This window comes from Rousettus aegyptiacus, unplaced genomic scaffold (assembly GCF_014176215.1).
Source record: "Rousettus aegyptiacus isolate mRouAeg1 unplaced genomic scaffold, mRouAeg1.p scaffold_m13_p_16, whole genome shotgun sequence".
Taxonomy (NCBI): Eukaryota; Metazoa; Chordata; class Mammalia; order Chiroptera; family Pteropodidae; genus Rousettus; species Rousettus aegyptiacus.
In genome coordinates this window covers 42,475,749-42,491,907 of record NW_023416291.1, presented here as the reverse complement: position 1 = coordinate 42,491,907, position 16,159 = coordinate 42,475,749, and the positions used below count along the sequence as shown (strand labels likewise).

The window sequence follows — 16,159 nt, the reverse complement described above, 5'->3', positions numbered from 1 at the left end:
GCTCTGCCTCCACCTCTGTCTGCATCAATCAAGGGGTCACCGGGAGGCTGGGTGGCCACCAAGAAAGGTCCTGGCATACTCCCAGAGGGCTGGGTGAGGTTGTTAATGACACTGTGCAACACAGCACTTGGTTGGGATGATCGTCCAGCACAGAGAACTCTGCCTACTTCCTGGTTTAATAAGCACCCCCGTAGTTCTGTGGTCTCTCAACTTCACATTTTGACACCGTACGCACTTGGGCTGGCGGGAAATGGTCTTAAGGTGGGTGGCATTCCCACATCATTACAGATACTGACGCAGGTCACACTCGTTGGATTCCCGGGGTCCTGAGCCGCCCAGGTGCTGTGCCATCCCAGAGCCAGGCTTTGACCTAGCAGCCTTCTCGGCCCCCACACTGACACTGCTCCTTTTCAAAGGCGCTTACTCACGAACTGAAGAACATCAGAGTAGGCAGCGTGAGAACAGTCACAGCCAGTCGGAGATGTGCCTTCTCAAGAGCCAAAACCTTTAGAAAGCAAAGTTATAAACAGTCATTTCCAGCTAGAAAGTATGAGTAAAGGGTAGAGGTACATTTTTATAATTGACAAGCTGCATGTGACAACTTCAGGCTACCAGACCCAGGCCAGGCTTCTGGACAACCTTCCAAACCCAGTGTTCAGTGTGGAGCACACAACCCTTTCCAGCGCAGGCCCCTTGGTCATACTCAGCAGCCCACCCCCATCTGGCTTCCCTATCAAGTGGAATGTGGCCTACAGTCCAAGGAAGGCCTTGAGAAGCAAGAGGGGCCCGCTATAGATGTTCGTGAGCATCAGGTAGGCCTCGAGTGCCAGCCAAGGTCTCCAGAGGCCTAGTGGCCCCAGGTCCCACTCCTCGGAGGGGTTGCTGTGGTCATGTGGAATGTAGGGGGCAACAGATTCCTGATACAACCTGAGGTGACCTGGAGGGGAGCACTCTGGAATTGTTTGCCAGGGTCGATTCTTTGGGGTCTCAGGTCAGGGTCTCTGTGCCCCCTGTGCCTGAGAGGTGTTAGTGGTGCTTTTGGCTGGGCTGTAATGCACTGTAATCAAGAGCCCGATCTAGCATTGAAGTTCACCGGGGAGGTGGTGAGAACTTTGGGTTCGGCTGGAATTGGAATTGGACATCAGGCCTGCACCAGGGGGCTCCATGGCTCTGATAGGGCTGAATAGGTTCAGGGGTCCAAGAGACCCATTGTCAGGGCGGTCACTGGGTGTGTGGAAGGTTCGGGAACAGGCTGACTCTGGTGTCACTCTGGGAAGAGTGTGCTGCTAGGGGAACCCTGGCCGGGCTGGAGTCCTGGAGTGTCCAGGTCTGTGGCATTTCAGCCCGGAGTAGCCACCCGGTAGGCACTGGCCCTACAGCTGCAATCCTTGCTTCCGGGCGTTGGGGGCGTGGCCTCCCGCTGAGGGCGTGGATGGGGCGGGGCCTCTGCGGGGTGGGGCGGGGCGATGCAGAAGTCAAGAGGCGTCGGCCCGACAGGAAATCTGGGGCTAGGCCCCGCCGGCGCGCGATCTCATCCCAATCCCGGTCCCCGCTGAGCAATCCCTGGGCCGGGCCATGGACGGAGCAGAGCCGGGTAGGCGGTCCGGGATCCGGGATCCGAGAGGGGCATCCCCCGGCCGTCCCCTACTTGCTAAATTGAGGGACCGCGGTTGCCTCTATCTATAGAGCAGGAAGAGGAGTTCCTGAATGGGGAGGACGTAGGAATTCTCCATTGTGGGGATCCCCCAATCCTAGAGGGGCCCGGGACACCAGTCCTTAACCCCCTCCCCCTACGGAATCTTCACCCCGGATGCCTGGGGGAGGGGGCCCAGGAAGGGGAAGTGGCCGCTTCTGCTTCTGATATTTGTAATGGGGGCAGGGTGTCACAAGGCTGATGAAGAGGGCATCGCTTCAGGATCCCCACCGCACCCCTCCGTAGCTCGGGGAGAGGCCGCGCTGAGGGCGGGTGGGATGTGCTGTGGCAGGAATGTGGCAAGGTCGGACTCGTGTTCGGGGTTGTCTTTTGTGTCTCTGCTGTGCATGCCGGGTGTCAGTCGGTCTTCGCGTTCCTCCCAGTGCCAGTCTGCCCGTGTGTGTTTCGGCCACAGCTCTCTTGCCTGGCTGTCCCACGTGTTATTTCCATCTGTCTGTCCTGAAATCCCTGTGGTTTCATTGTCACGTCTGCTCTCCCCCCCTAGGGACAGTGCGGCTGCATCTGGGGCATCTGTTCTGTTGCTTTTCTCCTAAGCCCACGCATTCGTGGGTGTCTGCATCGGCTTGTCCTGAGTCGGCCCTGCCCAAGCCCAGTTCCCTCCATCCCATCCCACACTTCCCACAGAGTCAGAACTTTCTGTCTCTATCTTTCTCTTCTGTCTGTCTCTCCACCCTCCAAACTACCAGCCAAAGTGCTAAGAGTGGAGGGAGGCTTTGTGTGACACTCCCCTCCCCCAGGGCTACTCCCGGCTCCTGAGAGCAGGAAGAGGTACAGTGACATCTTCCGGAGCCTGGACAACCTTGAGATCTCACTGGGGAACGTGTGAGTCTGAGCCTGGGTCACCCCCAAATCCACTGGAAGTCCCCAGAGTAGTCCTAGAACCCTCATATATCCTTATGACTCCTTGAAACATTTGATATCCCTATAATCCTCTATGGACCCCACAGTTACCTGTAACCCTCCAAATTGTCTCAAGTCCCATAAAAAAAAAAAAAACCCTCGCCTGGTTCCCCCCAAAAACACATCCTTCAGAATTCCCAGATACAAGCGATATCTCAGAGGCGATATTCCAGGACCATCCCACAAACCACTCTGTGGTCTCCAGCACCCCTAGGCAGACAGGCTGGGTGGAAGGTGGTATCCTGACACCCTTACCTCCCAGGTCCCTTGAGATGCTGACTGGAGACCCTGCGCCTTCAGAAGACCCAGAGCCTGACCAGACTCCCACAGCTACTGTAGTGAGTTGTGGGGCCAAGGGGGCAGGGAGGAGGGACCTCTGAGAGGAGGAGTTTTAGGGAGGTGGACCCCTGCCTTTCCAGCACCTGAACGCTGTCTCGCTCCCTCTCAGACCAATGAAACCAGCCGTTGGAGTGGCCCCTCCCCAGAGGGTCCTGCACCCCTTACAGGTAGGGGGCTTTGGGGCCAGGGGGTAGGGGCAGAAAGAAGTTCTTCCCTTAACAAGTCATCGCTGCCTGCCTGTCCCCTGCACCTGGGACAGTACAGCGCCCAGAACAGAGCTGAGCCCCTACCTTTAAGGGAGCCTCTAGTCTGGGTGGGGAATCATTGCAATGTGGGCAAGTCATCACAAAGGAGTATTTTGGGGGAGCCATAGGGTATAAAATAAAGGCCAGTGATCTGGTCTAGGGACTCAAGGAGGGTCAGAGTTCTGTGGGAGGTCAGGGTTCAAAGGTCAGAGGTCCACCTATGTGCCCCAGGGGAAGAACTGGACTTGCGGCTCATTCGGACCAAGGGGGGTGTGGACGCAGCCCTGGAGTATGCCAAGACCTGGAGCCGCTATGCCAAGGAGTTGCTGGCCTGGACTGAGAAGAGAGCCAGCCTCGGTGAGGGCCCCTTTCACCCGGCCCCAGGCCCCAGGCAGCACCCACACCCTACCAGACTCAGACCTCTGCTGTCTCCCCCCAGAGCTGGAATTTGCCAAAAGCATTATGAAGATTGCCGAGGCTGGTAAGGTGTCAATCCACCAGCAGGTAACCATGACCGGCCCCACTCCAAGAGCCCAAGCCCTCCAGAACCCCAGCCCGACCCTCCTAGATCCTCAACATCCTCCACCTCCACCCCATCCCCCAGAGCCACATGCCACTTCAATATATCTACACCCTGTTTCTGGAGCACGACCTCAGCCTGGGATCCCTGGCTATAGAGACGGTGGCCCAGCAGAAAAGAGACTACTACCAGGTGAGGGAACCCTGCTGTCCATCCAGCATTCCATTCGCTCACAACCACCCACCAGGAAGGCACTGTTAACATGAGTGCCGTTTTGCTGATGAGGAAGCTTACGCCCCTGGATGCTAAGGAACTTACCCAAGGTTACCTAGCAGGGATTCAAACCAAGCTTCCTGTGCGATTGCAAAACTGTGCTTTTGCTTCTTGGTGGGGCGCAGCGTGAGGTACTGAGTGTTCCGAGGAAGAGAGCCTTGGCGTCTCTGGGTCTAGCCTGTGGGGACACGGGCTAGGGGAGAAGGTCTGGATGAGAAGACCTCTGGGGAGTGCAGACCCAGAAAAGGGTTCTGAGGATGAAAGGCATGGCCTCAGGGGATGGAAGTACCCGAAGCCCTGAAAGAAGCATCCTCACTCTCCGTCCTTGCCAGCCCCTGGCTGCCAAGCGGACTGAAATTGAGAAGTGGCGGAAAGAATTCAAGGAGCAGTGGATGAAAGAGCAGAAGCGGATGGTGAGGCTCGGGGTGGATGAGGGTGCGCTAGGGGAGGAGATGAAGGGGTGCTTACAGTGCTCCCGCCCCGCCCCCAGAATGAGGCGGTGCAGGCGCTGCGGCGGGCCCAGCTCCAGTATGTACAGCGCAGCGAGGACCTGCGGGTGCGCTCCCAGGTGTCCCCCGAGGACCCAGCCCCCCAGGCCTCCCCAGGACCCAGCAAGCAACAGGAGCGGCGGCGGCGCTCCCGAGAGGAGGCCCAGGCCAAGGTGGGGACCCCACCCCTTTGCCCCCCAGTGCTTCGGTGCCCCCTACCTCTGCCCATGCTGCCCTGTCTCCCACATGCACCCCTGGCCTTGGTTTCTGCAGGTGCAGGAGGCCGAGGTGCTGTACCAGGCCTGCGTCCGTGAGGCCAACACGAGGCAGCAGGACTTAGAGGCTGCCAAGCAGCGGATCGTGTCGCACGTTCGCAAGCTGGTGCTGCAGGGGGACGAAGTGATGCGGCGGGTGAGACCCCCGCCCCCACCTCCGCCCCCTCGTTTTGGCTCCGGCAGAGCAGGGCTCCTCTCCCCAGCCCACCCCCATTCCTAAATTGCCTCCAGGACACTAGGACTTGTTCCATCCCCACAGACAGCCCAGTTCCTGCCCTCAGACCCTGACTGCACCTCTGCCTAGACCCCACTCCCATGGAGTCCTGCCCCCAGGATGACCCAGCGCATCTCTGACCAGGGCCCCACCCTAGCTGACTACCCTTGTCCCTAAGCCACCTCCCACCACCCAACCTGCCCCCAAACCCTGACTGTGCTGCTGCCTCTAAGGGTCAGCTCCCCGCCTCCACCTCCCTCCCTCTCTCTGTCTCCACCTGGCAGGTGACCCTGGGACTCTTCGGGCTGCGAGGGGCACAAGCAGAGCGTGGTCCCCGTGCCTTCGCTGCCCTGGCAGAGTGCTGTGCACCCTTTGAACCCGGCCAGCGCTACCAGGAGTTCGTGCGGGCACTGCACCCAGAGGCCCCGCCACCCCCGCCGCCTGCCTTCTCTTTCCAAGAGTTCGTGCCTGCCCCACACAGGTGGGGCCCCTAGGAGCAGGGTCAGGGAGGAGCCCCAGAGACGTGGTGCCAGCCGTTGGCATCATGGGGCTGAAAACTCAAAGCTCTAGTGCTTGGATTTAGTACCCAAGGCTCATTGTTTTGTCCCAGTCCTGGGAGGGCCAGGACTTTGGGGTTTTGCACTGGGCCACGATGCTCATGCACATCAGGGCTTCCAGACCCCCAGACACTTGGAGTTGGATCCAAGACATGATGCCAGGGCGCTGTTACCCTGGCCAGTGTCCTAGCTCTGAGCCCTCAAACCTCTCCTCTCAGCTCCCCTCTGGACGCAAGGAAAAAGCCCTCCGGCCCCTCGCCTCCACGGCTGGATGAGAGCGTGGCCGAGCAAGGCCCTTGGGAGGACACAGGCACGAGCTGGCAGGGTGAGTGCGGTGCAGGGGGGCCCGGAGTGGGGCCAGGGAAGGGGATCATCCTAACCGACCTGTCCCCTCCTAGGGACTCCAGGCCCCACTCCAGGCAGCGATGCAGACAGCATGGGCGGTGGCAGCGAGTCTCGGTCCCTGGACTCTCCCACTTCCAGCCCAGGTGGGGCCAGGACCTGGCCCTGACCCGCTCCTGACCTCTGATCATCCTCAGCCCTGGCCAGGCTCTGCTCTTCAGTCTCTGAACTATCCTTTGACCTCTGACCTACCTATACCCCTGACCTATTTCCTCAACCTCTGACCTGTCTGACCCCCATCTTCACCTCTGACCCTTTCTCCCAGGGCGTCTGTGGGTGGTTCTGGAAGGCCTAAAAACTCAGAATGTCTCCTTAGCTTGGAGCCTCCTCATAACCCGTGTGACTCCCAACTTCTGTGACCCTCTGCCACCAGGTCCTGGCACAAGGCGGCTGGTGAAGGTCTCATCCACAGGCACCGAGTCCTCGGACGACTTTGAGGAGCGAGACCCCGGTGAGGCTGGAAGCAGGTGGGGCGGGGCAGGGGCAGGTGGACCAGGCCCCTGACCCTATTTTCCCACAGACCTGGGAGATGGGCTCGAGAACGGGTCGGGGAGCCCCTTCAGGAAGTGGACACTGTCCAGCGCAGCCCAGACCCACCGACTACGACGGCTAAGGGGCCCAGCCAAGTGCCGCGAGTGTGAGGCCTTCATGGTCAGCGGGACCGAGTGTGAGGAGGTGTGGCCTGAGCCCATAACCCAATGCCCTCTGCTGACCCCCATGACCTCCCTGACTCCATGCAGCTCCATGACCTGATATTCCTATGACCTTCCCGTCCCTAGGAATAGCCCTGATCTGATGATTTCCCATGAGCTTCCCATTCCCTAAGGATCCTAACCTTCTCTTCCCCTGCTGAGCACCAGTGACCTCGCTGACCCTATAACCTTCTCCCCGCAGTGCTTTCTGACCTGCCACAAGCGCTGCCTCGAGACTCTGCTCATCCTCTGTGGACACAGGCGGCTCCCGGCCCGGACACCTCTCTTCGGGGTCGACTTCCTGCAGCTGCCCAGGGACTTCCCAGAGGAGGTGCCCTTTGTAGTCACCAGGTGCACGGCCGAGATAGAACAGCGCGCACTGGGTGTGCAGGTGCCACCTTGACCCTTGACCTCTGGCCATCCCCAGCAGGACCGAGCCCTCTCCATGGCTGGATAACGACCCAGGTATCCATTTCCCACCCTAACCTGCAGGGCATCTATCGGGTCAGTGGGTCCCGGGTTCGTGTGGAACGGCTGTGCCAGGCTTTCGAGAACGGCCGCGCATTGGTGGACCTGTCAGGAAACTCACCTCACGATGTCTCAAGTGTCCTCAAGCGATTCCTCCAGGAGGTAGGTGCTCAGAGGGCAGGAGGCAGGGGGCATGGCGGGCTTAGGCTGAGGGACCTCTGCAGCCCCCCCACACTCACGTCCCCCCTGCCGTTCCACCCCCAGCTCACTGACCCCGTGGTCCCCTTCCACTTCTACGACGCCTTCATCTCTCTGGCTAAGGCCCTGCATGCAGACCCTGGGCACGACCCTGGGACCCCCAGTCCCAGCCCTGAGGTCATCCGCTTGCTGAAGACCCTCTTGGTGCAACTGCCTGACTCTAACTACAACACCCTGCGGCACATGGTGGCCCATCTGTTCAGGTGTGCACTATCCCTGACCTTCTGACCTAAGGCATGGATCTGTGACCTCTTCCCTGGGCATGTGACTATTGACCTATGACACTGACCCCTGACCTTTGCATGTATTTTTCTGAGCTCTGAACCTTAATACATGACTCCTGACTTTGAGTACCTGCCTCTGACCTCCATCGCTGGGCGTGTAGCTGCTGGTCTCAGTGACCAGGACCACTGACCCATGACTTGGGCAAGTTGCCGCTAGCCTGACCTTCATATCCTACCCAATGACCAATGATTGTGCCCTCTGTGCCCTTACCCTTCTCCTCACCCTGTCCCCAGGGTGGCTGCACAGTTCGAGGAAAACAAGATGTCTGCCAACAACTTGGGCATTGTGTTTGGGCCGACACTGCTGCGGCCACCGGATTGTCCTGGGGCAGCTGGCACTGACCCTGGTTCCTGCCTCCTGGACTTTGGGCACCAGGCCCAGCTTGTCGAGTTCCTCATCGTGCACTATGAGCAGATCTTCGGGATGGACGAGCTCCCCCTGGCCACTGAGCCCCTGCCTCAAGACCGCAGCCTAGCCCCCGGGTCCCTCACAACCAGCCCCCAGCCACCACCCCCATGCTTTGCCCCAGATCCCTTGCCCCCAGCCCTGACCTCAGACCCTGACCCTGACCCAGACCCAGAGCCCCACAGTGCACTGGAGAATCATCCGGAGGCCATGCTCCCCAAGGTAGGAACCCACTGGGCCCACAGACAGGAGGGGCTTTTCTCCATTTCGTCCTCTCACTCTCTCCTGTCTTCTCTCCTTTCCCTTTAAAATTTCCTCTTTCATTCCTTTTTTATTTACCCTGTTCTTGTTCTGGAAGGAAAAGTGAGGAATGGAGCGGTGGGCAGTAATGGAGAAACAACAGGGTACCAGCCCTGCAGAAGTACTAACATGATCATTCCTTCAGAATATGTATCGAACACCTACTCTGCGCCAAGCATTGTTCTAGGCATTACAGAAACATTAGTGAGCAGAATATTCAAAGACCCCATTCTCTTGGTTCCCGCATTCTCCTGGGAAAGAAAGCAACAACAAACAATTAATATACAGAGTCAGTTATATAGGATGTTACAAGGTAACAAGTGCTATGGTGAAAAGAAAGAGTAGCACAGGGAATGGCTATCAGGGGCACGGAGGTGAGACGCGAAAGGGGATTTGTAGCAGTAAGTAGGATGGTAGGGGTGGGTCTCATGGAGAAGATGGATGTGAGCAAAGACTGGAAAGATGTGGGGAGGGGGGAGTGAGCCACGGGGAGATCAGGAGACATGTGTTCCAGGCAAAGGGAATAAATAGCCAGTGCAACGGCTCTGGGGTGGCAGCATGCCTGCTGTGTTCGGGGCACGGCTTTATGCTGTAATGAGGGGAAGGTAGTTGGAAGTGAGGCGAACGAGAGGTCTGTGGGCCACCACCTCCTTTGCACAGGTACTTTATAGGCTTACTGCCATCCTCACCACAGCCCTGAGTGGTGGATACTTTTAATGAAAAACATTTATCCATGAGACTCCTACGGGGGTTTCTCTGTCCCTCATTCCCTGCTACACCTACCATTCCTGAGTACACAGCATCTCAGAGCTGGGAAAGGGGCTGTTGGTGTGCCATGGGACTCTGAGCACTGGAATGGCTCAGAAAGTGCTCAGGACAGGATCTGACACATAGAACAGCAACTGCTATTAGCATTTCACTAAAGGCAGAACAGTGAGGATTCACAGCTAAAATGTGGGCATAAGGTTGCAGAGAACAGAGCAGGAAGGAGATTCCCATCCTCGTGTGGAGATGGCAAAGTCACAACCCGGCCTGGCCCTCGGCTAAACAAGGGCGTCCCTGCCCTCGTGGAGCCCACAGCTGAGACGAATGCCGCTCCGCACAGCGGGACAAGCAGTCCCCGATTAAGGGCATCATCTCTCCCCAGACACCAAAACTACAAAGGAAACTGCATATCCAGGAACAAACCCTCAGTTCTCTAAGCGTCTCAAAGAACTGGGATTTTATTGTTAGGGTCTTGGTCTTGGGTTTCTCTCTGCAGATTCCAACTCCACAGAGTGACCCAAGAGAGGAAGTGGCTGAAGACACCAAAGACGAGAGAGGGGAAGGTGAGTGTGTTGAGGAGTAACTCAGGAGTTCTGGGGGTGCCCCTGCCTGGGGTAGCTTGGCTGAGAGGTGACTCCCAGGGGACTATCCAGAGGACTTAGGGGTGCTCAACACTGCCCATTCTATCCCACAGTGTCCAGCCAAGGCCCTGAGGACTCACTCCTGGGGACACAGTCCCGTGGCCACTTTAGCCGCCAGCCGGTAAAATATCCCCGGGGCGGTGTGAGGCCTGTCACCCACCAGCTGTCCAGCTTGGCCCTGGTGGCTTCCAAATTGTGCGAGGAGACCCCTGTCACACCAGCACCCCGAGGGAGCTTGCGGAGGAGGGGGCCCAGCCCTACTACTGCCTCTCCAGAGGGCAGCCCCTTGCGCCGCACCCAGCTGCCCAAGCATTTTGAGATCACCCAGGAGACAGCCCGGCTACTCTCCAAGCTGCACAGCGAGCCTGTACCCAAAGCCACCTGCTGCCCAGAGGAAGCCGAGGACCATCTCTGACTTTCCCAGCACTGACCAGCTGGCCCAAGACTGAGGAGATGGACCCATTTCTCCCTAGGAGTTCAATGTTGGAGGGTTCTCAAAAGGAAAAACTACATGGCCTAGGAGGAAACTAAAACATTTTTGGGGACAATGTATCAGAATCACCCCCATGAGAAACAGGTCACCGCCAAACATCAGGGCCACTCAGGATCAGAGGTCACTCAGGGTCAATACTCAGGTTTAATACAGGTCACAGGATCCTTGAGGTCCACCCCAGTCTCAGACCCCTGGAACAGAGGTGCCTTTTGCTACTTTGGTTGTGGCAACTTTCCGCTTCCCCACCTCTGCCTGCCTCCTTAGGCTAACCCCAAGTGACCAGCTCTTGGAGGTGCAGAGGGACAGGCCAGATGACATTGTGGTAGTGTGTGGGATCTGATCCTCTGAATAAACTGTCTTTATATTCTTGAGTGTCTGTCTTTGCCAGGTGAGGGCAGCATTCTCAGGCCCCATTTTACCCATCAGGGAAAACGACACCCCTTTTCTTTGAGTATCTACAGGTAGTCGGGGCTGGACCTGGGCACCGGGCTAAGTCACGCTGGCCTGGCCCTCCCAGAGCTCTGCGTCCCTGAGCTGGTCCTGCATAATCGAACAAAGAGAACAAAGTGCAGATAACCGGGACAATGGGGCTGTGTGCTCCGGGCCGTGGGAGCCCAAGGCCGCCACAGGCTTGGGCAAGCCAGGGGACAACGACGCCGGGGACGGGGGCAGGGCTGCGAGAAACTTGAATTCGGCGGCATGGTCGGCTGGGGTCACAGGTCTGCGGGTACTGGGAGACTGCGAACCGGAGTAGCTCAGCGCAGGCGAAGCCGAATGGGGCGGGGGTCCGGGCGGTGGGAGCCCAGTCGGATCAGGGCGTGGCTTGGAACTCGGAAGCGGATTGGACGTGAGGGAGTGGGGTGGGGCCCGGTCAGGGGGTGGGGGGGGTGCAGACCCTGGGACCACCGGAGGTGAGCCCGGGCGGCGCGAGGTCATGGTGGGAATTCTCCCGCTGCAAGTGACTCAGCTGTCCCGAAGGCCCGAAACTGCGGTCGCGTGAGGTGTGCGGGGTACAGGGCGGTGGTCCCGCGCCGGAAGTGGAGAGGGGCGACCGAGGGGCCGCGAGGCCGGGAGGAAATAAGGGGGCTGCGGTTCCGGCGACCCTGCCCTAGCCCGACCGCGGAGGCGGGTCTTCTCCAGGTGGCAGGACGGGGCGGGGCGGGGCTGCTCCAGGTGGCGGAGGCGGGGCGCTGGCGGCCGGAGGATAGGGAGCGGCAGGGGCGGGACCCCGCCTCCCGCTCTCTTTGCCGCCTGCGCTAGGCGCACCCAGACTCTCTCGCAGCGGTTGCTGAGCCATGGGTCTCCCGCCCACCCTGAACTCCCGCGAGGCCGCCCCGTCTGCAGCGTGACGGGCGGCCCAGGTGAGGCCCGCACGGACGGGGGCGGGTGGGCGCGGGTGCCGGGGAGGGCGCGGCACGTGCCCACGGGGCCCAAGCGCCACGCCCTCCTCCCCTCCCCCTCTCCCTTCTTAGCCTGGCAGCTGCTGGAAACCCCGCCAGCCACCGCCTCCCTGACTGCCCCCTTTGTTGCGGAGGCCACCGGGGTCCTCCATCCCATCCGGCACGTCCCGATCCCCCGCTCGCTTCGGGAGCCCAAATCCCGCAGCCCGACTTCTGGGGCTGTCTCGCAGCCCGCCCCGGTCTCCCCAGCACTTTCACGCCCCAGACTGCCCGCTTGCAGGGGCCCAGCAGCGACCCCACCCTGCGCACACGTGCCCCCTGGGCTCTGCTTTCTGCAGTGACTCAGACATCAAACTGACCTTCACCTACTTTCACAGCTCACGCCCCTTTTTCTTGCCCTGACCGCCCTTACCAACACCACAGATTGGACCCAGATTGGCAGCACGTGGGCAGGCAGGTTTTGTTTTAGGTTAAAAGAGGAAACTAACTGGAAAATAAATAAATAAATATAAATAAGCCCAGCCAGTCATTTGATTTGGGAAATATCTTTGTAAGAGTCTTACTCGTAAGTAAGCGACAGCTGCCTCGCCCTCTCCCCAATGCGTGGAGCCCCTCTCCACTTCCAGGTCACCCTGGTCCCTACTACTTCCACTTCGCCCTGAGGCATTTGTATTTGAGACCCTTGCCCTTCCTGTGCTGACCCTCCCCTCTGGATGCTGCTCCTTCTGACAGGTGCTGCCTGCATTGACCTGTTCCTCTGTGCCCCCAGATGGTCACCATGGGCCAGTGTTACTACAACAAGACCATCGGCTTCTTCTACAACAACAGTGGCAAGGAGCTCAGCTCCCACTGGCGGCCCAAGGATGTGGTCGTGGTGGCGCTGGGGCTAACTGTCAGTGTGCTGGTGCTGCTGACCAACCTGCTGGTCATCGCAGCCATCGCCTCCAACCGGCGCTTCCACCAGCCCATTTACTACCTGCTTGGCAACCTGGCCGCAGCCGACCTCTTTGCCGGCGTAGCCTACCTCTTCCTTATGTTCCACACTGGCCCACGCACGGCCCGCCTCTCACTCCAGGGCTGGTTCGTCCGGCAGGGCCTGCTGGACACAAGCCTGACAGCGTCCGTGGCCACCCTGCTGGCCATCGCGGTGGAGCGGCACCGCAGCGTGATGGCCATGCAGCTGCACAGCCTCCTGCCCCGCAGCCGTGTGGTCTTGCTCATCGTGGGCGTGTGGGTGGCCGCGCTGGGCCTGGGGCTGCTGCCCGCCCACTCCTGGCACTGCGTCTGTGCCCTGGACAAATGCTCGCGCATGGCCCCCCTGCTCAGCCGCTCCTACCTGGCCGTCTGGGCCCTGTCCAGCCTGCTCGTCTTCCTGCTCATGGTGGGAGTCTACACCCACATTTTCTTCTACGTGCGGCGGCGGGTGCAGCGCATGGCAGAGCACGTCAGCTGTCACCCCCGCTACCGCGAGACCACGCTCAGCCTGGTCAAGACTGTCGTCATCATCCTGGGTGAGTGGGACCCCACTTTCCCCCAACTCCTCCAAGACCTGATAGAGCATAATGGGAGATGATTTGGGTGGGAAATGTTCTTCAAGGAGGTGATACCTCAGCAGAGACCTGAATGCTGGAAAAGGGAAGAGTTCCAGGCAGAAGGAACAGAAGGTGAGAGCCCCAGGCAGGGCCCAGCCAGCACCTCCAGAGATGAGAGGTGATCACCATGGCCTCAAAAAGCACAGACAGGAGTCCGATTTTGTTCCGCGGGCAGTGGGAAGCCCTTAAGAGTTTTTAGCAGGGAGTAACGGTCACTCTGGCTGTTGAAATTTAGGATGATCTGTGTGGGGGAGGCAGCAAGAAGCCCTCCCATTAGGATATACCCCCCAAGAATATGGAGCAACTCTTCCCAACAATCCCCTTCCCCCTCGAGTAACTGGCCTGTCCCACGGTGATCTCCTTTCCCCCATAGAACAGATCTCCATGTAGAAACCTACAGGGCTCTAGCCATAGTATACCAATTAGGAAAGGTGTCCCTTCTAGCAGACAAATGGGAAAGGTGTCCCCTCTTAGCAATTTTATCCCATCGTGCTGCCAAGGCAGCAAGGTAGGCTGCACTGCAAACCACAACTGTTGTCCAAGTTCTTGACAACCTCCCCCCAGCCCTGAGCTCAGAACTTTGAGTGGCAGGCCCCCCAACAGCTGGCCCTGCTCACCTCAGGTTCCATCCCACAGGGGCATTTGTTGTCTGCTGGACGCCGGGTCAGGTGGTGCTGCTCCTGGATGGGCTGGACTGCAAGTCTTGCAACATCCTGGCTGTGGAGAAGTATTTCCTGCTCTTGGCCGAGGCCAACTCACTGGTCAATGCTGTGGTGTACTCATGCCGTGATGCTGAGATGCGCCGCACCTTCCGCCGCCTCCTCTGCTGTCTGTGCCTCCGCCGGTCCACCCACAAGTCTGCCCGCTACACACCCTCTGCCCGGACAGGTGCCAGCACTAGCATCATGCTCCCTGAGAATGGCCACCCCTTGATGGACTCTACTCTTTAGCGGGACTTCAGCAAGATGGAGCAAGTACCAGATTACACCCCTGATGACTTGTGGATGTGCCTGGCTCAACCCAATTTGAGGGATAGAATTAAAGGCAGATCCTTGGTCTGGATGGCATGCCACCACATCCAGGCCTCCTCAGACACACAAGCTCTGCCTGCTCCAGGGCCTGGGGATGTAGGATCATCTCCAGTTGCCCGGGAGAGTGTCAGATGGGGTGCAGGAATTTGGCTCTTCATTCATCTCAGGTTCAGGAGTTTTTAACAGACATTTTTCTGTTTTTACGGCACATGCCTGGTAAATTCTGTGGACCGCTTCTTTGTCTGTGGTCGTGTGGGTGTTAAAGCTGGGAGACATGAGGACTCTCTCAGGCCATGCTGACAAGGACAGATCATGGATGCACCATCTACCTGAGACTGATTCTGCAGGGGCACAGACTGAGGGGTGCTGAGTGGGAGCCGAGTAAGGTTTGTGGCCCCTTACAGCCTCTGGGGCTTGCCTGTTCGTGTAGGCTTGAGGGTGTCCATGGGAAAGGCATGTCAAGGAGTAAACCTTTCTTTCTCTGAGGTCTCCAAAGCACTTTCGTCAACTCGGTCTACCGCCGTGTCCCAGAATTGTCCATCTCAGCTTTAGCTGGGTAGTCATCCTTCAATATGGCACCTCCTCAGACCTATTCTCGTTCCCCTGTAGTCTCCGGCTGGCTGTTACTCCATCCGGAGTCTTGCATCTGTTCCCTCTTGCCTGTCTTCACTTGTTCCCCACCCCTCCATCTGCCACCTGCTTGTCTCCATCTCTGGAGCCCAAAGTAGTTTGTGGCCCAGGTGAGTCCTCTCCCTCCCACCTGCCCTTTTGTCCGAGTCCAGGTTGTTAACAGGCAGGTGTGTCTGTCCCATTGCACACTACACACCTATGGGCCAGGAGTAGTGGGGTCTATGGAACAGGGTGCAAAATACGAGTGTTGCCATTTCTCAAGCTCTTCCGATGTTGTCTGGCACACTGATAATCACAGAAGGTACATTATTTAACCACCTGCAATCATTACATGTTTCATGTGAGGACCATGGTTCAGAGTTTAAGATCTTGCTCATGGTTCCATGGTTGCAAAAGGGCACAGAGATGCATTGAGGGACTAGAGAGGCCCTTGGGGGAAGGACTTCAGACTCCCACAGAGAGCAGAGTTGATCACAAACTCAACCTGGTTTTCCTTCATCACCCCACGGCTCCCCAAGACCTCAGCCATGCCATACCTATGATGATGAGCCTCCTCTTAAATGTTCATAGAGGTACCCTGCTAAGCATGGTGTAGACCAGGATCTGTATTCTCTGCTTCCACCTGAGGAGGAGACAGGGTTACATCCCTGCTTCAGGTACACACACTGAATAACCGTTGAATTTGAACCCAGGCCTCCCATCAGAGGCCAAATTCTTAAACTTAAAAGATATATTGCCAAAGAACCAAAAACATGTAGGGCCTTCTACATTAAATGGGACTGGGCTTCCCTTTAGGAAAACCATCTGCCCAAAGGCAGCTTTATGAGGAGATAAGAATGAACTGGGATACTGGGTATTCTAGGGTCCAAAGTGGGCTGCATGGCTCTTAGGGGCTGGGTCCTGAATCTCCAGAGATGATGACCCAGGCCAGAAGCTTCTACCATGTGCCCAGTCACATGGCTGTGAAAGATGCAGTCCTTGCTTCCATGGAACTCTGGGCTTGTTGAACAGACATGTCACTTTGGGAGCCAAGGCGGCTAATCAATTTCTCTGGCCTCCAAAAGGCAGCTTTGTTTCATCTGCTCTGAGCTGGCTGCTCTTGCAGTCAGCATCCTCCAGGATGTAACTCACACTCCTTGAACCTCCTTCAGGATTTTATCCCATCAAGGTTTTCACTCTTGTAGGTTTCTCTACCAGGTGACCAAATTTTTGTCTCTGCTGGTTCTTGAAGCTTTCAAACACTTACTCCCCTACCCCATTGTCTGAAGGACA

The 16,159-nt window shown here is 58.0% G+C and overlaps 2 protein-coding genes across 5 annotated transcripts; both read left to right on the top strand.

Moving 5' to 3' along the window:
• The first annotated feature begins 1,441 nt into the window (after positions 1–1,441).
• LOC107503738 (GEM interacting protein) lies at positions 1,442–10,601 on the top strand. 3 transcript variants are annotated; one of them, XM_016132442.2, is made up of 21 exons: positions 1,442–1,594; positions 2,452–2,536; positions 2,877–2,952; positions 3,063–3,120; positions 3,430–3,555; positions 3,638–3,702; positions 3,803–3,910; positions 4,324–4,404; positions 4,482–4,652; positions 4,753–4,890; positions 5,253–5,449; positions 5,744–5,850; positions 5,924–6,013; positions 6,301–6,378; positions 6,448–6,602; positions 6,822–7,010; positions 7,112–7,249; positions 7,352–7,548; positions 7,864–8,257; positions 9,597–9,663; positions 9,795–10,601. In XM_016132442.2, exons 1-21 carry the CDS (start codon positions 1,576–1,578, stop codon positions 10,154–10,156), a joined length of 2,901 nt encoding a protein of 966 aa, XP_015987928.1. In that variant the 5' UTR covers positions 1,442–1,575; the 3' UTR covers positions 10,157–10,601. The 3 variants fall into 3 exon arrangements, with proteins under 3 accessions (XP_015987928.1, XP_015987930.1, XP_015987929.1); XM_016132443.2 differs by lacking the exon at positions 1,442–1,594 and adding an exon at positions 1,631–1,997; XM_016132444.2 differs by lacking the exon at positions 7,352–7,548 and having other exon boundaries at positions 6,822–6,970.
• An 889-nt stretch (positions 10,602–11,490) lies between these two features.
• On the top strand, positions 11,491–14,742 carry LPAR2 (lysophosphatidic acid receptor 2). Of its 2 annotated transcripts, none has more exons than XM_016132455.2 (3): positions 11,491–11,595; positions 12,367–13,145; positions 13,863–14,742. In XM_016132455.2, the coding sequence occupies exons 2-3, from the start codon at positions 12,404–12,406 to the stop codon at positions 14,174–14,176; spliced, it is 1,056 nt and encodes a 351-aa protein (XP_015987941.2). In that variant the 5' UTR covers positions 11,491–11,595; positions 12,367–12,403; the 3' UTR covers positions 14,177–14,742. The 2 variants fall into 2 exon arrangements, with proteins under 2 accessions (XP_015987941.2, XP_015987942.2); XM_016132456.2 differs by having other exon boundaries at positions 11,500–11,595; positions 12,404–13,145.
• Positions 14,743–16,159: the final 1,417 nt, after the last annotated feature.

Coding starts and splice junctions, on each gene's coding strand:
- LOC107503738 (XM_016132442.2), top strand. Junction 5,851..5,923: donor CACAGGCACGAGCTGGCAGG/GTGAGTGCGGTG, acceptor GTCCCCTCCTAG/GGACTCCAGGCCCCACTCCA. Junction 7,250..7,351: donor TCAAGCGATTCCTCCAGGAG/GTAGGTGCTCAG, acceptor TTCCACCCCCAG/CTCACTGACCCCGTGGTCCC.
- LPAR2 (XM_016132455.2), top strand. CDS start 12,404: ATGGTCACCATGGGCCAGTGTTACTACAACAAGACCATCGGCTTCTTC. Junction 13,146..13,862: donor GACTGTCGTCATCATCCTGG/GTGAGTGGGACC, acceptor TCCATCCCACAG/GGGCATTTGTTGTCTGCTGG.